This window comes from Chelonus insularis, unplaced genomic scaffold, assembly GCF_013357705.1.
Source record: "Chelonus insularis isolate UGA/USDA-ARS -01 unplaced genomic scaffold, ASM1335770v1 contig_117_pilon, whole genome shotgun sequence".
Classification (NCBI taxonomy): Eukaryota; Metazoa; Arthropoda; class Insecta; order Hymenoptera; family Braconidae; genus Chelonus; species Chelonus insularis.
In genome coordinates, this window is record NW_023276358.1 from 356,917 (window position 1) to 374,864 (window position 17,948).

Sequence of the window (17,948 nt, forward strand, 5' to 3'; positions counted from 1 at the left end):
CATTGTTTTTTTTCTTCCTTTTTGAAAAGATTTTTCTGCTAGAAAAATGATGTGACATGAATTATTGATAATCCTGAAAAAACTGTTTGCTGAGCGAATAATTTTTTTTTTTTAGGACAACTAAAACCGATAAGTGGACTTTTTGTAATGATTAACGATTATTTATGAGCGGCAGTTATCATCAATAGTTCACAGAAAGATTTAAAAAATATTCCAGGTTATATTCACTGTTGAAATTATTCTGGAGTAGACAGAGATAATGGATGGATTTTTTTGTTTGCATATAATAAAGAAATGACTTGAGAAAATATATTTAATGTATAATATAACACAAAAGCATGAGAAACATTTTAATCAAAGCTTGAGTATCACTTGATGATCAATGAAAATTCACCGTAATGACTTTAGTATCATGGCTAAATCATGAAGGATTATTTGATTTAACACACGAGGTGATGTAAGGTAAAATGTCTATTGAGTAAAATCCTCGTGGTTTGAGGGCGCGTTTATCCGGGAATATGGATAAGCGTCAACGAAGAATGCCGGGTGATCTTCGGGCGAGAACTAAAAGGGTAGATCTTTGTCGCGCCGCGAGCAAGGTAGAAAGGACGTGCGCGAATGTCTCGAGAGAGGGATGTCGACCAGTTAGAGGAGTAATAGGGGTGGGAGAATTTACCCTCTCTTTCTTTCTTTATCAAAGTGGTATATATGTGTGTTTGCTACCCCTTCGTTATGAGGATCGACTCACGTACGAGGGGTAGTACGTGATATTTTACACCTATAGAATTTATCATTTCTTTTTAATTTGGACCTTTTCTTTTTTTTTCTTTCTATTGTAAGATCCATGAAGAAAATGTACAAGTGGAAGAAATTTCACGGATCATTCCCTTAAATAACGTTATTTCAACGAGATTATATCGTACAATATGCTTTCACTGATTTAAATAGCAATTACTGATCCTTGCACGTAATTGATAAATTTTGCTAATTATAATCAAAGTGATAGTGATTATTACTTTGGATGAACATTGGAATTTTAATTTATACCAGACTGGATTATTATTATTAATGATGAATAATTGTTTTAAATTTAATTATAGACCAACAAAAAAAAAAAAATTTTAATTAATTAAATGATGAAATAATTCTCAAGTGTAATGTTGAAAAAAAATTTCAAAGAAAGTTCAAGTATGTGAAAAATTTTTTCAAACGAAAAACTAGAGAGAAAGCAAAAGTAGAGAGCGGGAAAAAAATAATTAATTTTTTATTTTATATATATATATTTTATCTACTCTAACGTACGCATGATGGATAGTACATCAAGACCCGCCATTTTCGCGATTCTCTCTCACTCTCCTCTTCTCTCAACGCGTTCGCAACGGCGCTCTTGCATCGATCAGCTGCGTCGCCATCTCAGTTTCGTTTTCGTTAAATTTTCTTGAATTTTCCTTAATTTTCCCTAAATTTATCTCGACAAATATTCCATTAATTTTTTATTTATCTCCAGATAAGGATAAAAAATTGGAATTATTTAATATCTTTTGATATAAAATATGTTTAATTATTGATAACAATTACCCCAATTTGGAAACTATCATGGAACAGTAACTGCGAAAATGGTTGACACATGGTTGACATTACTACTTATGATTATAGAGATAATTTATAAGGGTAATGAAAATAATATATTAACAATATTTAACGATATTCAAGCATAAAGAAAAAACCTTCAAAAGGATCATTCAACTGTAAAGATAAGAAGAAAGCTGAAGGATTCAAAGGAAAAGTTATCATCTGAAATAATTTTTTTTGATATTTGAGCCGAGTAAAGACGGATTTAAAGTTGCTATATGAATACTCTAGTGGTTGTAGAAAATCGATAGTAACTTTTCCGGTGCTTTCACTTTTTTTCGAAATTTGTATTCAACTCTTATCTCATATCAGACATTGGAAACTCAAATAAAAATTATCTCATCTTGTGATTAAATAGATTAATAATAAAAATAATGACGATTAATTATTATTTTATAACTACTTTCATACATTGGATAATCAAGTTATTTATTTTTCTTAAACAAATATTATTAATAATTAATTAAAAAATATTCAGCTACGACAATATTTGTTAATAATTATTTAATAAACTTTTTCAGTAATTAACTCATTGTAGGTCAAAGTAAAAATTTTTTTTTTTTTGCTTAATATACATTCAAACAGAACACTTGAACTTTTTATTACTATAAACTTCAATTTAATCATAAGCTGATAATTAAAAAATAACATATTTTCATGAATATTTAATTGGTTTTAATGCTTTTAATCTTAAATGTCATTCAAATCAAAAATTTGATATTTAATCATTGAAGCTCTAACATTGACACAGTTTCATCGTAAAGCTTTATCAATTTTTAATAAAATCATACATAATTTTTTTTTCAATTTAGCAGCTTAATTGTCGATATTTTCCAAGTTTCTTTTTTTTTTAGAATTCTATCCAAAGAAACTTGTAATTATAAAAAAAAAAAAATGCAAAAAAAAAAACTAGAGCAGTAAAACAAAAGAAAAGAAAGGTTGAGTTAGACTGTTCTGGAGAAAAATTATGGTGCCTCGAAGCAAGACATTCGAAAACTTCCCAATTCAGTAGACTATCTGCTGAATTATCAAATACTTGTGTTTTACACAATAGAAGGATTAGATAACTATACTCAAGCAACGTTATCCGAATATTCACTGGAGTGCATTTATCTCCACTAAATGTGACACGCGAAATCCAAGCTTTTCATTTATTGGACAGTTGTGAATTCAGTAGACGTTTGTATAGAAAATGAAACATCGAGCTTTCCCAACGAATATTAGGAAAATGATTAAGACTACTGAATAAACATTTTCTGTCACGATTTCTCATGAAAAGGATCAAAGAAGTTTTGAATATTTTCAACGTGAATTAGTGAGTAATTTAAATGAAATCGATTTCACAGATGAAATAAATACATATTTTTGAATATATCCTTTTCTTGGGATCAAGGATTAAAAAACAATTTACAAGTAACCTCAATAAGAAGAAATTTTTCAATTTTCGTTCATCAGTATGGCAAATTTATAGGGAGTGGTAGAGCAAAAAGTATGGTCGAACATATTTAATTAGAAATGGACAGGAGTGTGGTCGCTCCTTATAAAGAAGTGTATCTCTTTGGTGAGAGCGAGCTCCATTAACTATATAGGCTTGTGGTAATATTGTCATGTATATAAGTACATAGTATGTGCAAGTAATAATATTTTTTTTATCAAATGTACACAGGTATATTATTATATACAATGTAAAAAATTTTGTTAAACTGTCCATTTTTTATTGCTTTATTTTAGGACATGTCAGAGAGGACTTGACTATTTTTAATCTAAGAATATATTGAAGTCAAATAAATCATTACAGCTGGAAAAAATTACAAGTAGCATTAAGCAAAGCGGATCAGTGAATCATACGAGTTTTTAAAGTAGAATTAGTATATACAAGTGTAGTCATTGATTTATCACAATTTATTTACTGAGTAATACATAATTTCATATTATTTTATACATACGTAATTTTGTATTTGTGGTTGTTTTAATTGTTGTTGGATTCAACAGATACTCACCTGTAACAGAAAAAAATTTTTTTATTAATTAAAATAAAAGTAAAAATATTTTTAATATTAAATAAAGTTTAAATGAAATAAAAATTAATTATTATTGAAATATATATTTCATTTTAATTATTTTATCCTCTCTTTATCAGTCGATGAATTAATTTAAGTATGAAAGTAATAAAAATACTTTATATGTATCTAAATTCTCGTGATTTTCAATATAACTTATCATATCAAGTTAAAATAGTCATTCTATATACAATGACACATAACTTTATTATCATTTATTATCATTATCTTTGAATGTTAATATTTCTTGTTATTTTGAAATAAATACTATTTAAATGTCAGTAAAAAGATATTGAGACCTTCTCTAAAGTGTACTTTTCGGCTTCGTAATCTCAGTGAGTGATTCACTTGAGGTAGATCATATGGACCAAGATTTTCCTTTGATAAGGAACTCACTAGAATTCCTCTCAAGGTAGCTAGAGTACTACTTGGAATTCCCCTATCCATTTTGCCAGTTCCCATATTCTCCTTTTTCCTTTTTCACTTTCACACGTCATTCGATAATAATTTTATATTTCTTAACAACATTCTTAATTACACTTCACTTTATCATCTACACTGAACTTTCATATCACTCGTCTTCATCATCAACTATTATATTTCAGCAATAGTTACATACTTTAATTTTTTTTTTATATACATTTATCCAATTTTGGTCATATTATGTCATAAATAAACATTTTTACAATTCACTAATTGACTGAGCAAATAATTTTCTAAAAAAATATTAAATTTATTGTACAATGTAAGAGATAGCATTTTTGTATGACTTATTGCTTATCCAATTAAAAACCGGAAGTGTTAACCGTTGTTTATCGTTGACAAAGATTAATATTTAAGGATTTAAGTTGATGTATGACTCAAATGTTAATATAAGTGGAAAAAAACTAAATTGTGCAAATAAGAGTTAACAATAAGTGCATAGAATGTTAGAGTAACTGAACAAATTGTCATCTTAATGGACAACAAAACACCTCAAGAGGAAGGCATGCACAGAACTAAATGAGCTTCATCAAATGTTCCATGTACTGTTATTCATATTTTTACCGTTAATATTTTTTCAACTTCATAAAATATCTAAGTCAGGGATTTAATCAATGAATTAGGTATTGAAGGAATCTACTTGTCATTGAAATTTCTTTGGCAAGAGATCAACAATGAGAAGTGTCTCCCACCATCAATGGTCTACGTCATGCAGTGATTCAAGATCTTTTACGTCGTTGACTATAAATGCATCAGAACAAATAACATAAAAAAAAAATTACATTAAAAAATAAAAATTAAAGATGATTAGTAAAAGGTATAATCTAATTTCTGAGTTGTTGGGGTTAATAACATTTATTAAGTTGCTCACTTTCTTATTCTCTCTATAATAAAATTAATAAATTACTGTCCAGTGAATAAATTAAATGATAGAAAATATTAATTGACAAATATAAGCACAGATTCTTTTTATAACTAAATAATATTTATTAATAAACTTGGAAACTTTGATGATATTTTTATCACACTTTGAGTTAAATTAAAAAATATTGATAAAGCACCAATTAACTATTATGATAATTATTTAAAAATCATAGACGTGTGTTATTGTCAAACGATAAACGAATAATGTTTAAAGATAAAAACAATACTTGAAAAATGAAAAAAGAAAAGCGACACGACTTCAGACATGTCTGAATGTACGGCTGCCTTGTACAGAATAAACTGGTATGGGCACTTGGCGATATCCAACTCTTGGCTGTATACCTTCTATTCTATTTGGCCACACGGCAACGTGCTTTCGCACTCTACTCCTATCTCATTTGTCGTTGATCGAATCTTTTCCTCAAGGTAGTAGGGAGGGAAAGTCATTCGAAGATTCGACAGTACTATGTAGTAGTGAGTGAAATAAAGTTTAAAACGAATCAACACTCAATTTCTAATACACATCTTTTTATGCTGCGTTGAAATCCTCTTTAGAATTTAAATTGCTTGGAAAAATATTTCTTGAGTCCACTTCCTGTCTGATCACTTTCATTGAAAAACCCGTTGAAAAATAAAAGGAGAGGAAGAGATTGAGATACTTGCATAAATAAACTTTGATTTCCTCATACTGATAAATTTTTTTTTTATAATTAGATATTATTTTTCTAACAATTTGCACTACTTGGATACTTTCTGTTTGAAATGTAGATTATTTTAATTGTCCTATTCCAAGTATATAGTCTACTCGTGTTGATGATTCTCCAAAAATAAAATATATTTTATTATAAAATATATTTTTAAAAATTTGGAGAAATTGGAATTTTTATGAATACTGACGTCATCCTGACCACTTATTATAATTTTATCTTTATTTTATTCTACCAAATAGTCAGATATGTAAGCTTTTGAAGGTCTCTCGATATCAGGAAATATAATACAGATCAACTATTTTTTCGATCTTTTATTAGCATTTTCTTCTTATTATATAAGAAATGTTTTAATTGATCCAAGTAATCATTCACAGAAATAGTAATGATGTAGAAAAATAGAAAAACGACATTAGACATGATAAGAATGTGATTCCAATCCTTATGTGATAACTTAATCTATCGTAAGGATATCAAGTGAAGCCTCTTTAACACAAGGAGGCGTGTGAGGCAACGAGAGCACCAACGACTTTTTGTTTTTCTCACGAGTAGACATACAGATTGTGGGGCCTTGAAGAGTCAAGTCTCAGAGATTGAGAGGTATTAAAAGGGAAAGGAAGACAGGGATAGAGAGCAAAAGTAGTAAGACTACGTGATATAGTAATGAAAAGAAATAAAACAACTTTTGCTGCACACGACGCAAGGTCGTTGAGAATTTAAGAGCAAAGTATGCAAGGTGTAATCAAGAAGCGACAAATGTAAAGACACACCTTAAATTTGTTTCAAACTATTATGGTACTTGAATACTTCTAATTGATTAGTCAAAAGATTTCCTAATAATTTCAAGCTCATTTATCACTCACTAATAACCTGGACTTTGATGAAATATTATTTGTCTTTAATAAATATTAAAAAATTGTTAATCATTAATAATAAAATTATTTATAAATTTAAAGATGATCGAATAAGGAAATAGTAGTATTAAAAATATGTGTATAATATTAGAGAATGAATATTTATTAGTGACGACATCATCATGATTCTTTAAATTCTTATGATAAATATGGGTATCATATGAATTTGATGACGAAGAAATAAGAATTATTATATAAACAAGTATTAAATAAATGTAAGTAGGTAGATAGTACATATAAATATGTCAATAAATTCTGAAATATGTAAAAATAATTTTAATTGCATGTTTTATTGTGAAAAATTAAAATTACAAATTCATTAAAGTATTTTAATTAAATGGATACAGATGTATTCGTCTGTATATTAAAAAGTTCAAATAATTAAATTCAAGTAAATAATTGTTGCTAATTGGTAACGGTTTATTGTAATTAGTGAAATTTTCGGTTGAGTAAACACCAGACTGATTATGGCAACTAAAAGATAATATGTATGATATGTGAAGTTGATGTAGACTTCTAGTGAACATTACATTAATAAAGAATAAAGTAATAGGCAATCTAATTACACAGTATATTTTTAAATTTACCAGAAACTGAATTAATGTTTGAGTAACACTTGATATGGTCTTTTCACTTTTTCGTTTCAGTACAACTAATTGTATATTAATTAAACATACTCTATGATTAATGTTGTGACTGCGAAATTTCGATAAGAGAGAAATCAATCCTTAGAAAAATTTTCTTTAATTAAATGTTTTAATTATTTTTATCAGAGAATATTTAATGAGAAGACTTTTAAAAAATGATTAAATTTATTGCTAGAATAAATTAAGCAAGTTTTTTTTTATTTAATAAAAATTGTTTTTTAATTTTAATAAAATTAAAGAAAGTAATTGTTTTTAAATGTATGTTGGATATTTGGATAAGGGTGATAAATGATCATGAAATTGTTTCGCTTCAGTTATCAGTAGAGAATCGTTACCAACTACCGAAGTCTGTTATTATCGACGACGTTCCTGAAAATTTTCTACTTTAACACAGAGAGGACACTTTGCTCCAACATTTAGAAGAAATCTGTCGTATCAACATTTACACCTTTAAAATTAAGGTAAAATACAATATTATATAATTCTTTTTTTTTGTTACAATTTTTTCAATAGATACTAAAAATGATTATTACCTAGATAATTTATCAAATGACATTGAAAAATTATTAACAATAGTGAGCAGTGTGAAGGATATATTTTAGCAATAAATGATGAGCTAAAAATGTATGAATAATAAATACAAGTTGATTTATGTTAAATATAAGAAAAAAAGAAAATTCTAAATATAAATTGAAGAAGATGAACTTTATAGGCGGTGTCTCATCCTCCCTACGTATTGTATAAAAAATATTGTAAGACTTGAGTGTACATTGTGTATGGCACTCCTTAAAAATAATTTTTCAATTATAATGCGTTGAGCTATCTCTTCGAATTCAAAAAAATTATCATGATTAAAATAAATGAGAGGTTTTTCTCGAGACTAAATAATAATTTAGCCAAGTAACAATTGAATGAATACATTGTAATTTAATTTAATTTTTATGTAATAATCAACCTTAGATTATAATTTACGAATTTTTATTTAAATAATTTCTCGACAAATTTATCATAATTACAAAGTAAAAAAATATTTTAAGCGAAATAAATTTAATACTATTACGAGTATGTTATAATTAATTTTAAATATGAATAAGTTATTCAACTGGATAAATAAATATGCGTAATTCACTGAATATATTGTTAATTTGTATAAAAGATATATTTAAACTTTCTAGATAATTTTAAAATATAACTTGCAAATGAAAAGTCTTTAGGAATATAATAGAATAAATACAAATAGACTAAGTATTCGTGATACACGCGATGATACATTGCATTACTAGAGGTGAGTTTACATGAATTCTAACACAAGTGGTAAAAGTTCTAAGGACAATAACCGGTCGTCTTATTGATTCTTTAAACTGGACACGCGCGTTGTCAATTACATCTGGTTAAATAAACTTAATCAATAATAATAATAATTTTAAGATTATTTCTCAAACGCATGTTGTTGAGTTTAATAATCCTTTCATTGACCCTACATAGATAGTTTCAACTTAAAAAAAAAAATAACAACTTGTAAAATGTCAAGATAAATTTGCAATAAAGAGATAAATATACATTCCTACTCAATTGGTTTTTGTATCCTTATAAGTAAATGATAATTAGTGAAATATTTGAATTAAATGAAAGTTGGACATGCTAACAATTTAACTAATTATTTTAAAAAAATTTTTTAATATTACTAATTATATTATTTTGAATAAAATGATGGTTTTTGTAGAGAAATATGGTAAAATTATATACAATGGCTATTTTACAACATTCCACACAAGTGTCCTAATGACAAACAAAATGTGAGGTCAAGAAAAGAAAAGGTGAAGAAAACGAGTTGAGAGAAAAGATTCTTAAGATGTGAATCACGTCTAGAAACATACTATGAGTTTCATTTTGTTCATGTATGAAACGGTAGTCTGAGTATGATTACATGCAGGTGGCCTTTGCACTTGTGGTATTGTATAGAAAGTCAATGTATTTGAAATAAAATAAAAAATTCATACCAACCTAACAGCCCTTAATATTATTTCTTTACAACTCAAACCATGAATAACATGATTTTAGCAAGAATTATAGCATATAAAAAAGCATTTACAGCAAATCTGTTTGCTTCCTGATATTCAAGATTAAATGTTTTTTTTTTTTCATGTTTTACAATTACATCTCATTACACCACTTTTGATGCTTAATTTCATGCCTTCGGAGATGTAGAATACTACTCTCTAATCTTAAATCAAGTTTAACCTCAATTTCGTGTCTAAAATTATATTTTAAATAGAGTATTTATCATAGAGTTTAATATTACATCAAAATTTCAAACCTGTCTTGAGATATAACGTTGTTTTAATAAATCAAAAATACTTGACAGAAAATATTTAAAATAATAGTATCACATTCATCAAACCTATCATGATGTTTATCAAATCATCATCTTTAAGATTTATTTTTATCTTGACTTTTACAAAACAATACAAAATGTCCCAGTTAGTTTGTTATATAGTTTAGATGTCAAGCATATTATTAAAGCTCAATAACACAGTGTAGTGGAAAAACTTTTACAAATAGTAAGTAATATGATGCTGTCAAGATAATGTTATCCGTAGATTTCTCTTAAGAAGCATAAAATTATTTGTAATTAAAGGTCTCTTAAGGACGTTTTTAATAAGTTTTTTTTTTTAATTAAAATCATTTAAGAGGTTAAGAAGAATACTACCACATTACATTACAGTTGTATATCACATTATTTAATGCAGAAATAATAAATAGCTTTTTAAATGATAATCATACGGAAATATCATCATTAATTTTAATCACATTTATTATAATTTTGATAGTCATTCAATTGATAATAATTATTTCGTATTAATTATGGTTTTTAAAAATTTTCAATTATTTTAATTACCGAAAAATGTTAAAAGATCATTAAATTAAATGAAGTACCAGCATTTAATAACAGACTTGGTTTTAATAAACTTATAATGTAGTAAATGAATTAATCAACGTTGTTTAACTAGACATGTAATAAGTTAGAAACCGACTTAGATGAACGAATACCATTATATTATTTATCCTCATTTACTCATATTTAGTTTTTTCTGAATTAATGAAACTGTTAATAATTTGTATTTATTATTTCAAATTATAGTCACATTTATTTCATTTCACTACTCAAATTTATTTCTTCTACAACTGTATAATCTTGTAGAAAACAGTATGATTAATTTTTTATATAAGTTATATAAAGTAATAATGATTATTTGTTAACATTTCTCCAAAATTATTTAAATTGTCAAAACATTTGTAGTAATAAGAGCAACCCAATCATGGTTGATTTTATGAGAGTAGAAAGTCAAATTTAATTTTCAAGATAAACATTTATATACTTGTCTACGGAAATCATTAAATTTTATAGTTATACTGTTATTATAAATTATAAAATAATATGAGCCATTGCAATTTTAACTTTCTAGATATTTTCATTTTATGATAAGACTACAATAATAGTAACAATAATGTCAAAGAATAGCTATAAGATAAAGTGGAATTTTGGTATTGGAATATTCACTTCAAGTTCAAAAAGAAAAGAGGTAAAAATAGAGTGAAGAGATAGTTAACTGGTGAAGCACTTGATTGTATGGTCGAAAAATAATTCAATAAGTCATTAATCATTTTTACCTAATAAAAGAACAAGAGGTTATGAGTTCAAAATGAAAATTAGCGTGAATAGTGAGATGAAACTTGATAGAATTGATTAGAATGACGTCAGCTGTTTGGAGCATTTATAGAAACTGAACTAGTGGGCATGACACATTGAAGAGTGCATCATGAATAACTGAAAATACTTTTTATTCACAAAGATGAATAAAGAACTGCTGGTCTAAATTGAAGTACACTTCAATTATCCACATAAATGACTGTCAATTGCAAATAATATACATATATATATATTTAACAGTAAAGTAAAATATTAAATAAACGATATAAATACATCTCGATTTCTAACTGATTAAGTTGCATTGATGAATGATCATGATAGAGTTACGAAATTAAATTTAGCCACGAACTTGCTATTTATACAGCAAATAAATAAACTAGTTGTACTGAATAGAATTATCTGTCTATTAAATTACCAATTGGAATAATTGAAAGTATTTGAGATGACTTACAAAGCCAAACATTCCCACGTGGTGCAGTATGAAGATGATTAAGATGAAGATTAAAGTCTAGACCAGCTAGATCCTGTTTTAGTTGAGTACTATCCATAATAAGAGCTCTCTCGGGAAGAAGAAAAAGATGATCACTGCCCTCAACCGGGCCCACAGTTCTAGGCACTTTGTTGACCCTTAATGGGCCTGATCGAGCCGTTAACATTCTCGTAAGATCGATCTCGTCGATCTTCTTGTCACGCGACTATCAAAGAACATGACTAACTATAACTCATCACCTTGGATTCTTAATATTTATTTCTAATATGTAACCGTTGATGACTTTTTTTGGAATGTACACTTTCCTTTAGAATTATAATTTATATATTCACTGAATAATTAATATTTATCACTTATAGTAACATGATATATTTTTAAATGACATTGATGAGACTTTTTTTTTTTTTATGTTTTAGTTCTAAATAAATTGTAGCAACATTTTAGCACTATTATTTTTATCTTTTTGGCCAATCCCTTCAATTGTTAATCACATTTAGATAATTTGATTAAGGTTTAAGTTTAAAAATAATGATGTGTCATACGTAAATATATTGGAAAAAATTGATAACAATATACAATACAAATTTAGAGGCTTCATTGAGTAGACACACGATTGACTTTCAAAGCTAGCATACTAAATATTTGCCAATGATTAATAACACTCACTATACCTCAGCTATTTATATAATAGACTTTCAAAAAATTTTTTTTTTTCAATGTCCCTCCAAGTAGAAATTCAAAAATTAAATAAATTAAATATTTTCTTTTATTAACAATAAAGTATATAAGCAAAAAAATCTTTTTAGTTGAAATAATTGTATTATTTTAATCGGATTTTCTTGTAATTGAATGAAATAATATTAATATTATTCTACAAAAATATATTTTCTAACAATAAATAATGAACAATAATATATTTGGGGAATTTTATTAAATCTTTAATAAATATGTTGGTAAACTCGTGGTAATCGCGTCGACGACAAAGAAGATTCAATCCTCTCAACCCGACGCCAACATTGAAACTGAATGATCGTAACCTATTGGAGCAACGAGAAGCCCCGAGTGCCAACGAGAAAGGCCGAGTTTAATAAAGATTGAATGAATACAATAAATTCAATTGAATAGATGACTAAAAACGATTACATGAGACAATTTATTATTTAATTTCTTCATTTATTAATTTTTTTTTTTTTCATTTTTCGTAACATTTTCTTATTACTCCCATCCACTTAATTAATTAAATGAACATCTCAAATAGTACATGGATAACACTGATGATTGATCTTTCATCTCAAATGAAAGTTGATATCATTTTTATACAAATTCCTACTTCATTATTCATTTAAACAATCTGATAACTCAATCATCAATCATTCAACTTGGAATATCATGAAAATGATCAAAGTCAAGTTCATTACAAACAGAATAATTTTAGCAAAAAATTCAATTCAATTCCTTGGAAAGAAAAAAAAGGAAAACATTAACAAGAGTAGGATTAACCTGTCAATACGGCAATAATTATTAAAGGATTACAATGAATAAATGGCGAGTTATTTAGTCAAGTTCTTAAACCCGTTATTTGTTTTCGACTTGTAAATGTGTTACTCTCCGATACATGCCTTCATACTACTCTCACAATACCTTTTTGACACTATGATATTATAAAGGATATCACCGGACATAACGCAAGAATTTTATCGTAGATACGATATAAGAATATTAAGTGGTCAATTTAAGTTAACATATTAAATCAAGGTTTAATATATTTGCTCGTTTAAGAAGTGTCATTCAAAATGACTGGTCTCTTTCTAGAAATTATTCAAAATGATATACATGTAAATCGAATAATGAATTTTCTTCACTTTCAATGTTTCTCATATTTAAGTGTGTATCAAACTATGAAGAAAGAGATCCAGAAGCTTGGATACATTTCCTGTGCTGCACCTGTGAATATTCGTGATCCGTAACGACGATGTAATAGGTTAATTCTTGTCGCGATGGATAAAGGTTGGTCATTTACAATTAGTTTTCTTTAAGATAAATAAGTTCAGAGTCATTCGAGTTTCATAATAACAAAAATAGATCTAGTCATTGTTCATTTTGAGAATAAATTTTTCTTAATTGATTTATTGTAAAAAAAGAATGGGATAAAAAAATTCTTTGTTTTTAAATGAATTTAAAAATAAAGTAAGTGATTTTAAATTAAAGATAACTGTTGAAATGTCAACTTTAATACTAATGAAAATACCTTATGACCTTAAACACTAGTCTAATTTGTTAATTAAATTTTTATAACTTTTTAAATTAATTTTTCTTACCAAAACTGATGGTTAATACTCCAAAAGCATGCAACCAAACACATCAAATCGTAATAAAAACGATGATAGTTGTTATCAACGAAAAAGCTCTAACATATTTAAGGAAGAAAGTCAAATAAAAGATAAATAATAATAACATAAAATTATTTGACTAGAAGACTAATAATAATCCGGATAAATCTCTAATGATAATTGACAAGAGTTAATAGACATGAAGAGAGAAAAATTTTTAGCAACTCAAGTACTAGGGCGTCGTCGTTGTCGTTATCGACCCTCAGTGTGGTGCCAGTATCACCGTAGCAACCTAAACTTCAGCCATTTTCTTGATGGATGCAATAGCGATAAGCTGATTATCATTTTTGCAAGAAAAATGGCTGTTTCTAGAAGTCTAAAAAATTTACATTATATGTGCCAAGTTTTTATTATCCACATGAATGATTATCTCCAATTTTTCAAAGAATTTCTGATCAAGTGAAACTTAAACAAGAATGTTCAGTGAATAAAAAGAAAAAAGAATATTTCTTTTTATTTGTATCAGAGATGTAATATATAGATGATTTAGTGAAGCAGAACGACAAGATGATTGGTAAGTCATAAAATCTCAGGATTTAATTCTAGATTTAATAGTTGTAACGACCCCTTTTAAAGTGAAATTGCGGTTTACGCCCTGTATATATTGAGTAAATATAGTTATAATATAATATATATATTTCTACGAGTGTAAAATGTAAAATAAAGTTACTGTTGGATGGTTTAAATATACTCTATTAATACTATTTAATTTTTTTCAGCAGCAAGTATAGAATTATATTATACTCAACTGCCAGAGATATGACTTTCCTTCATGGTGAAACGATTTGTTGAGATACATGATTAGATGAGATGAGAGTGTTCAATTAATAAATGATCTACAGCCGAAGAGATCTATGGATCACTATCAAATGATTTGGCTATTTATTTTATCTAAAATATATCTTTCAAAGTAAAATAAAAAAATCAATCATTTTTCCAACTGTTTCATAAAATATTTCCATTTAATTTTCATCAAAAATTCCCAAGAACAAAAATTAAATAATTGATGACATTTGAAAGTATGAACATATTGACATCATTGTAACACTTTGCTATATTTAAATTGCACCCTCGACAAAAGTCTTTTATTATAGGGTGCAAATGATGGTTTCAAACCCTATGGTCACGCATGGTATGCCATGACCTTAGTCAACACCGAATATGTTATTCCTGTCAAGTGTTGAAAAGTATTGTGTCACTGGAAAGTGAAATATTTCATCACGCTAACGTCAAGTCACAAATGATAAAGAGAAATTTTTATATATTAATCTGATGAAAATGAATAAGATTCATTGATCAAATATTCTCACGATCATTTCACAGTAATAACCAATACTATGGGCTTCAATAGGCGATTATTTAATGGCGAGAGAATAAAGACAAGATATAGGTCAATTTGTTGTATGCTTCGACGATTCTTTAGAACGCAGATTGTTGTTTATGAACTGCTATATATTCTACAATATTAGTTTTAAACTAGAATTGCAGTGAAAAGTCATAAAAGTAGCAATAACAGCAGCAGCTGAATAAAATCATCTATTATTGATAGTCGACTTTCAAATTTGAAATAAGTTCAAGTGGTGAATTCCAACTGCAATGTTTATTTACATAATTTTAAATTAATTTTTCAATGGTAAAAGAATGTTTTCAAAAGATTTATTTTAATAATTCCTAACAAAGGTTATCTTTTTGTTTCAACTATTCACCATTTGATTACTTCCATTGTTCATAAGAAACTTGGATGTAAAAAATGTTTTACGACAAAATAGATTGACGAGAATTTGAAAAATCTACAAGAATATATTAAATAAAGTCATTACTTATACTTTCTTTTATTATTCATAATTATAATACTTGTAAATTTTTATTAGTTAAAGAAATTAAAATACGTCATTTGATTCATTTTTCTTATTGTATACAATGAAAAGTGAAAAAATAAAAGAAAGTATATTATTATAATTCATTTAAAATACAATGTTAAAAAAAGAAGATAATTTATTCATAATCACACAAAGAAATATTTTCACTTTTAATTCTAACTTTTGATGGTTTATGATTTTAAGTGTCGACAAAAAGTGTAGTAATAGAAAAAGTTTCAAGCTGAAATAAAAGACAATTTTAACGGTATTCATGTATTGAGCCAGCTTTTTCTTAGCGGTTCACTAAGTTTGAAGTTTTTTTTTTTTTTATTACAACACCCGTCTCTTATAATCATGAGATACAGTCGGAAGAAACTGTTCGTGTTAGTATAATCGACGCTAAACAATGTCAATTGGACCGAGTTATGCAACTGCAATACAGTAATGACCTACTCTGAGTTTCATCGAACCTCCGCAACAGTTAATAAGATAGTTCTTGGACAAATGCCTTTGAGTACACCGTTAACCTGTATTTATTCCAGTCAAATTTTATATGGTTTTTACAATCAATTATTGATGATTATAATGTAAAAAATTTATGACACAAATTATACGAGAGATCTCATAAAGTACTTGAGACTATTTGATGATTCTCTGTGCTAGATATTAAAAGAATCTACTTTTTTTATCTCCACCCATCAGTGTATTGCAATTTTTCCACATGTAAGTATAAATCTTTTAAATTAAGATGAAACTTTCTGCTTTGCCGATAGCTGTTAGCTCTCACATGATTTTCTGTTGATACACAACTGAACTCTCGACTGTTTATTACGCAATTCTTCAGGAAATTTGATAAAAAATGAGATTACATCTATATCGACAATGGAAAACCAGTCTGATTATCAAATTGTTGTTAATGGTCTTTAATTAAACAGTAAATAAAACAAGGTGTAAGATAAATGGATGATTTGGATCTAATTACTTCATTTTCTTCTTTATCATCTTCAACATAGCGAAACTGTGATGCAAATTAAATAAATTAGTTACGAATTGACCTATTATCGGTATTGCCTAGGGTTATAATGAATTGAAAAATACTAGTAGTAATTATATTGTAATTGAGAAAGTTCTTTTTGCAATAATTGATGTCTCAATGGATTAATTTACAACTCATTATCTACATCATTTATTCGATTACGTGAATCGAAAAAAAAATTTTTCAGTAATCATACCCTTCAAATGATGAAATAAAAAATTAAGATTATACACGTTCTGATATCAACAACTAATTTTTGTTGTCATACAACTTAGTAGCAATCATTAATATATTCTAGTTCACTTTTATTGTAACAATAAAATGAGCACAGAACAAGAAGTAGAGTGGAATATTGATCTGACAGAAAAAGTGTCACGGTCTTTGATACAAGTAAAAGTTAACTACTCATTTAGATAATGCCAAAAAATATTGACATTATAAAAGATTTCTTTATAAAATAAATTTAAGATGTTATTTAAATTTAAATTTTAGAAAATAAAAAGTATTTAAGAATTTTTTTTTTTTTTGGTCAGAGAAGAAGAGAAGATAATTATAGAGAAACTAGCTACTAAGACTAGTTCTTAATAGAGTAATTAAAATTCATTCGATTGAGGAAGTATGTTTTATATGATATGAAGTTTACCTGATGAATTGCTTGGTAAATCTTACTTATAAAAATTCACTATTTAATGTCTTAATATTTAGAGAATATTTACAGTGAAATTTATGTTGAAGAGTAATAATTTGATCATGAAATTTAGTTGATAGATCATTGGTAGGATAATAGGTTGTTTTCTTCTATTCTTCTATTACAATAATTAAATTAAATTACAAGTGGTATGATTATATTAAATCAAATAAATAATTTGAATAGCCAATTTGATTAAATGTTTCACTTATGATAGCACTTATAAGGTTTTCTGCCACGTATTTTCCATGTCTACATGATAATTTCTTTAACAACTGTTCAGATACGATATTTTATTAATCTTATTACTCAAAAACAAATCTGTCTGTATATCGTATGATGATTTCATACGTCTTACTTGATAAGAGAGAAAGAAAAAAGGAAAAAAGATTGATACTCATTGAAA

General features: G+C 26.8%; 1 protein-coding gene across 6 annotated transcripts in view; it reads right to left on the minus strand.

The window, feature by feature from the left end:
• ens (ensconsin) overlaps positions 1–12,342 on the minus strand; it is a 30,250-nt gene extending 17,908 nt beyond the window's left edge. For 2 of the 6 annotated variants that reach the window (XM_035080088.1, XM_035080064.1), the window contains exon 1: positions 3,992–4,408. In XM_035080088.1, coding sequence (XP_034935979.1) covers positions 3,992–4,154 — 163 coding nt within the window. In that variant the 5' untranslated portion in view covers positions 4,155–4,408. Of the gene's footprint in view, positions 1–3,578; positions 3,633–3,991; positions 4,992–11,530 lie in introns of those variants that run through there. The other 4 variants (XM_035080048.1, XM_035080072.1, XM_035080055.1 and 1 more) reach the window with 4 other exon arrangements.
• Between the last annotated feature and the right edge of the window lie 5,606 nt (positions 12,343–17,948).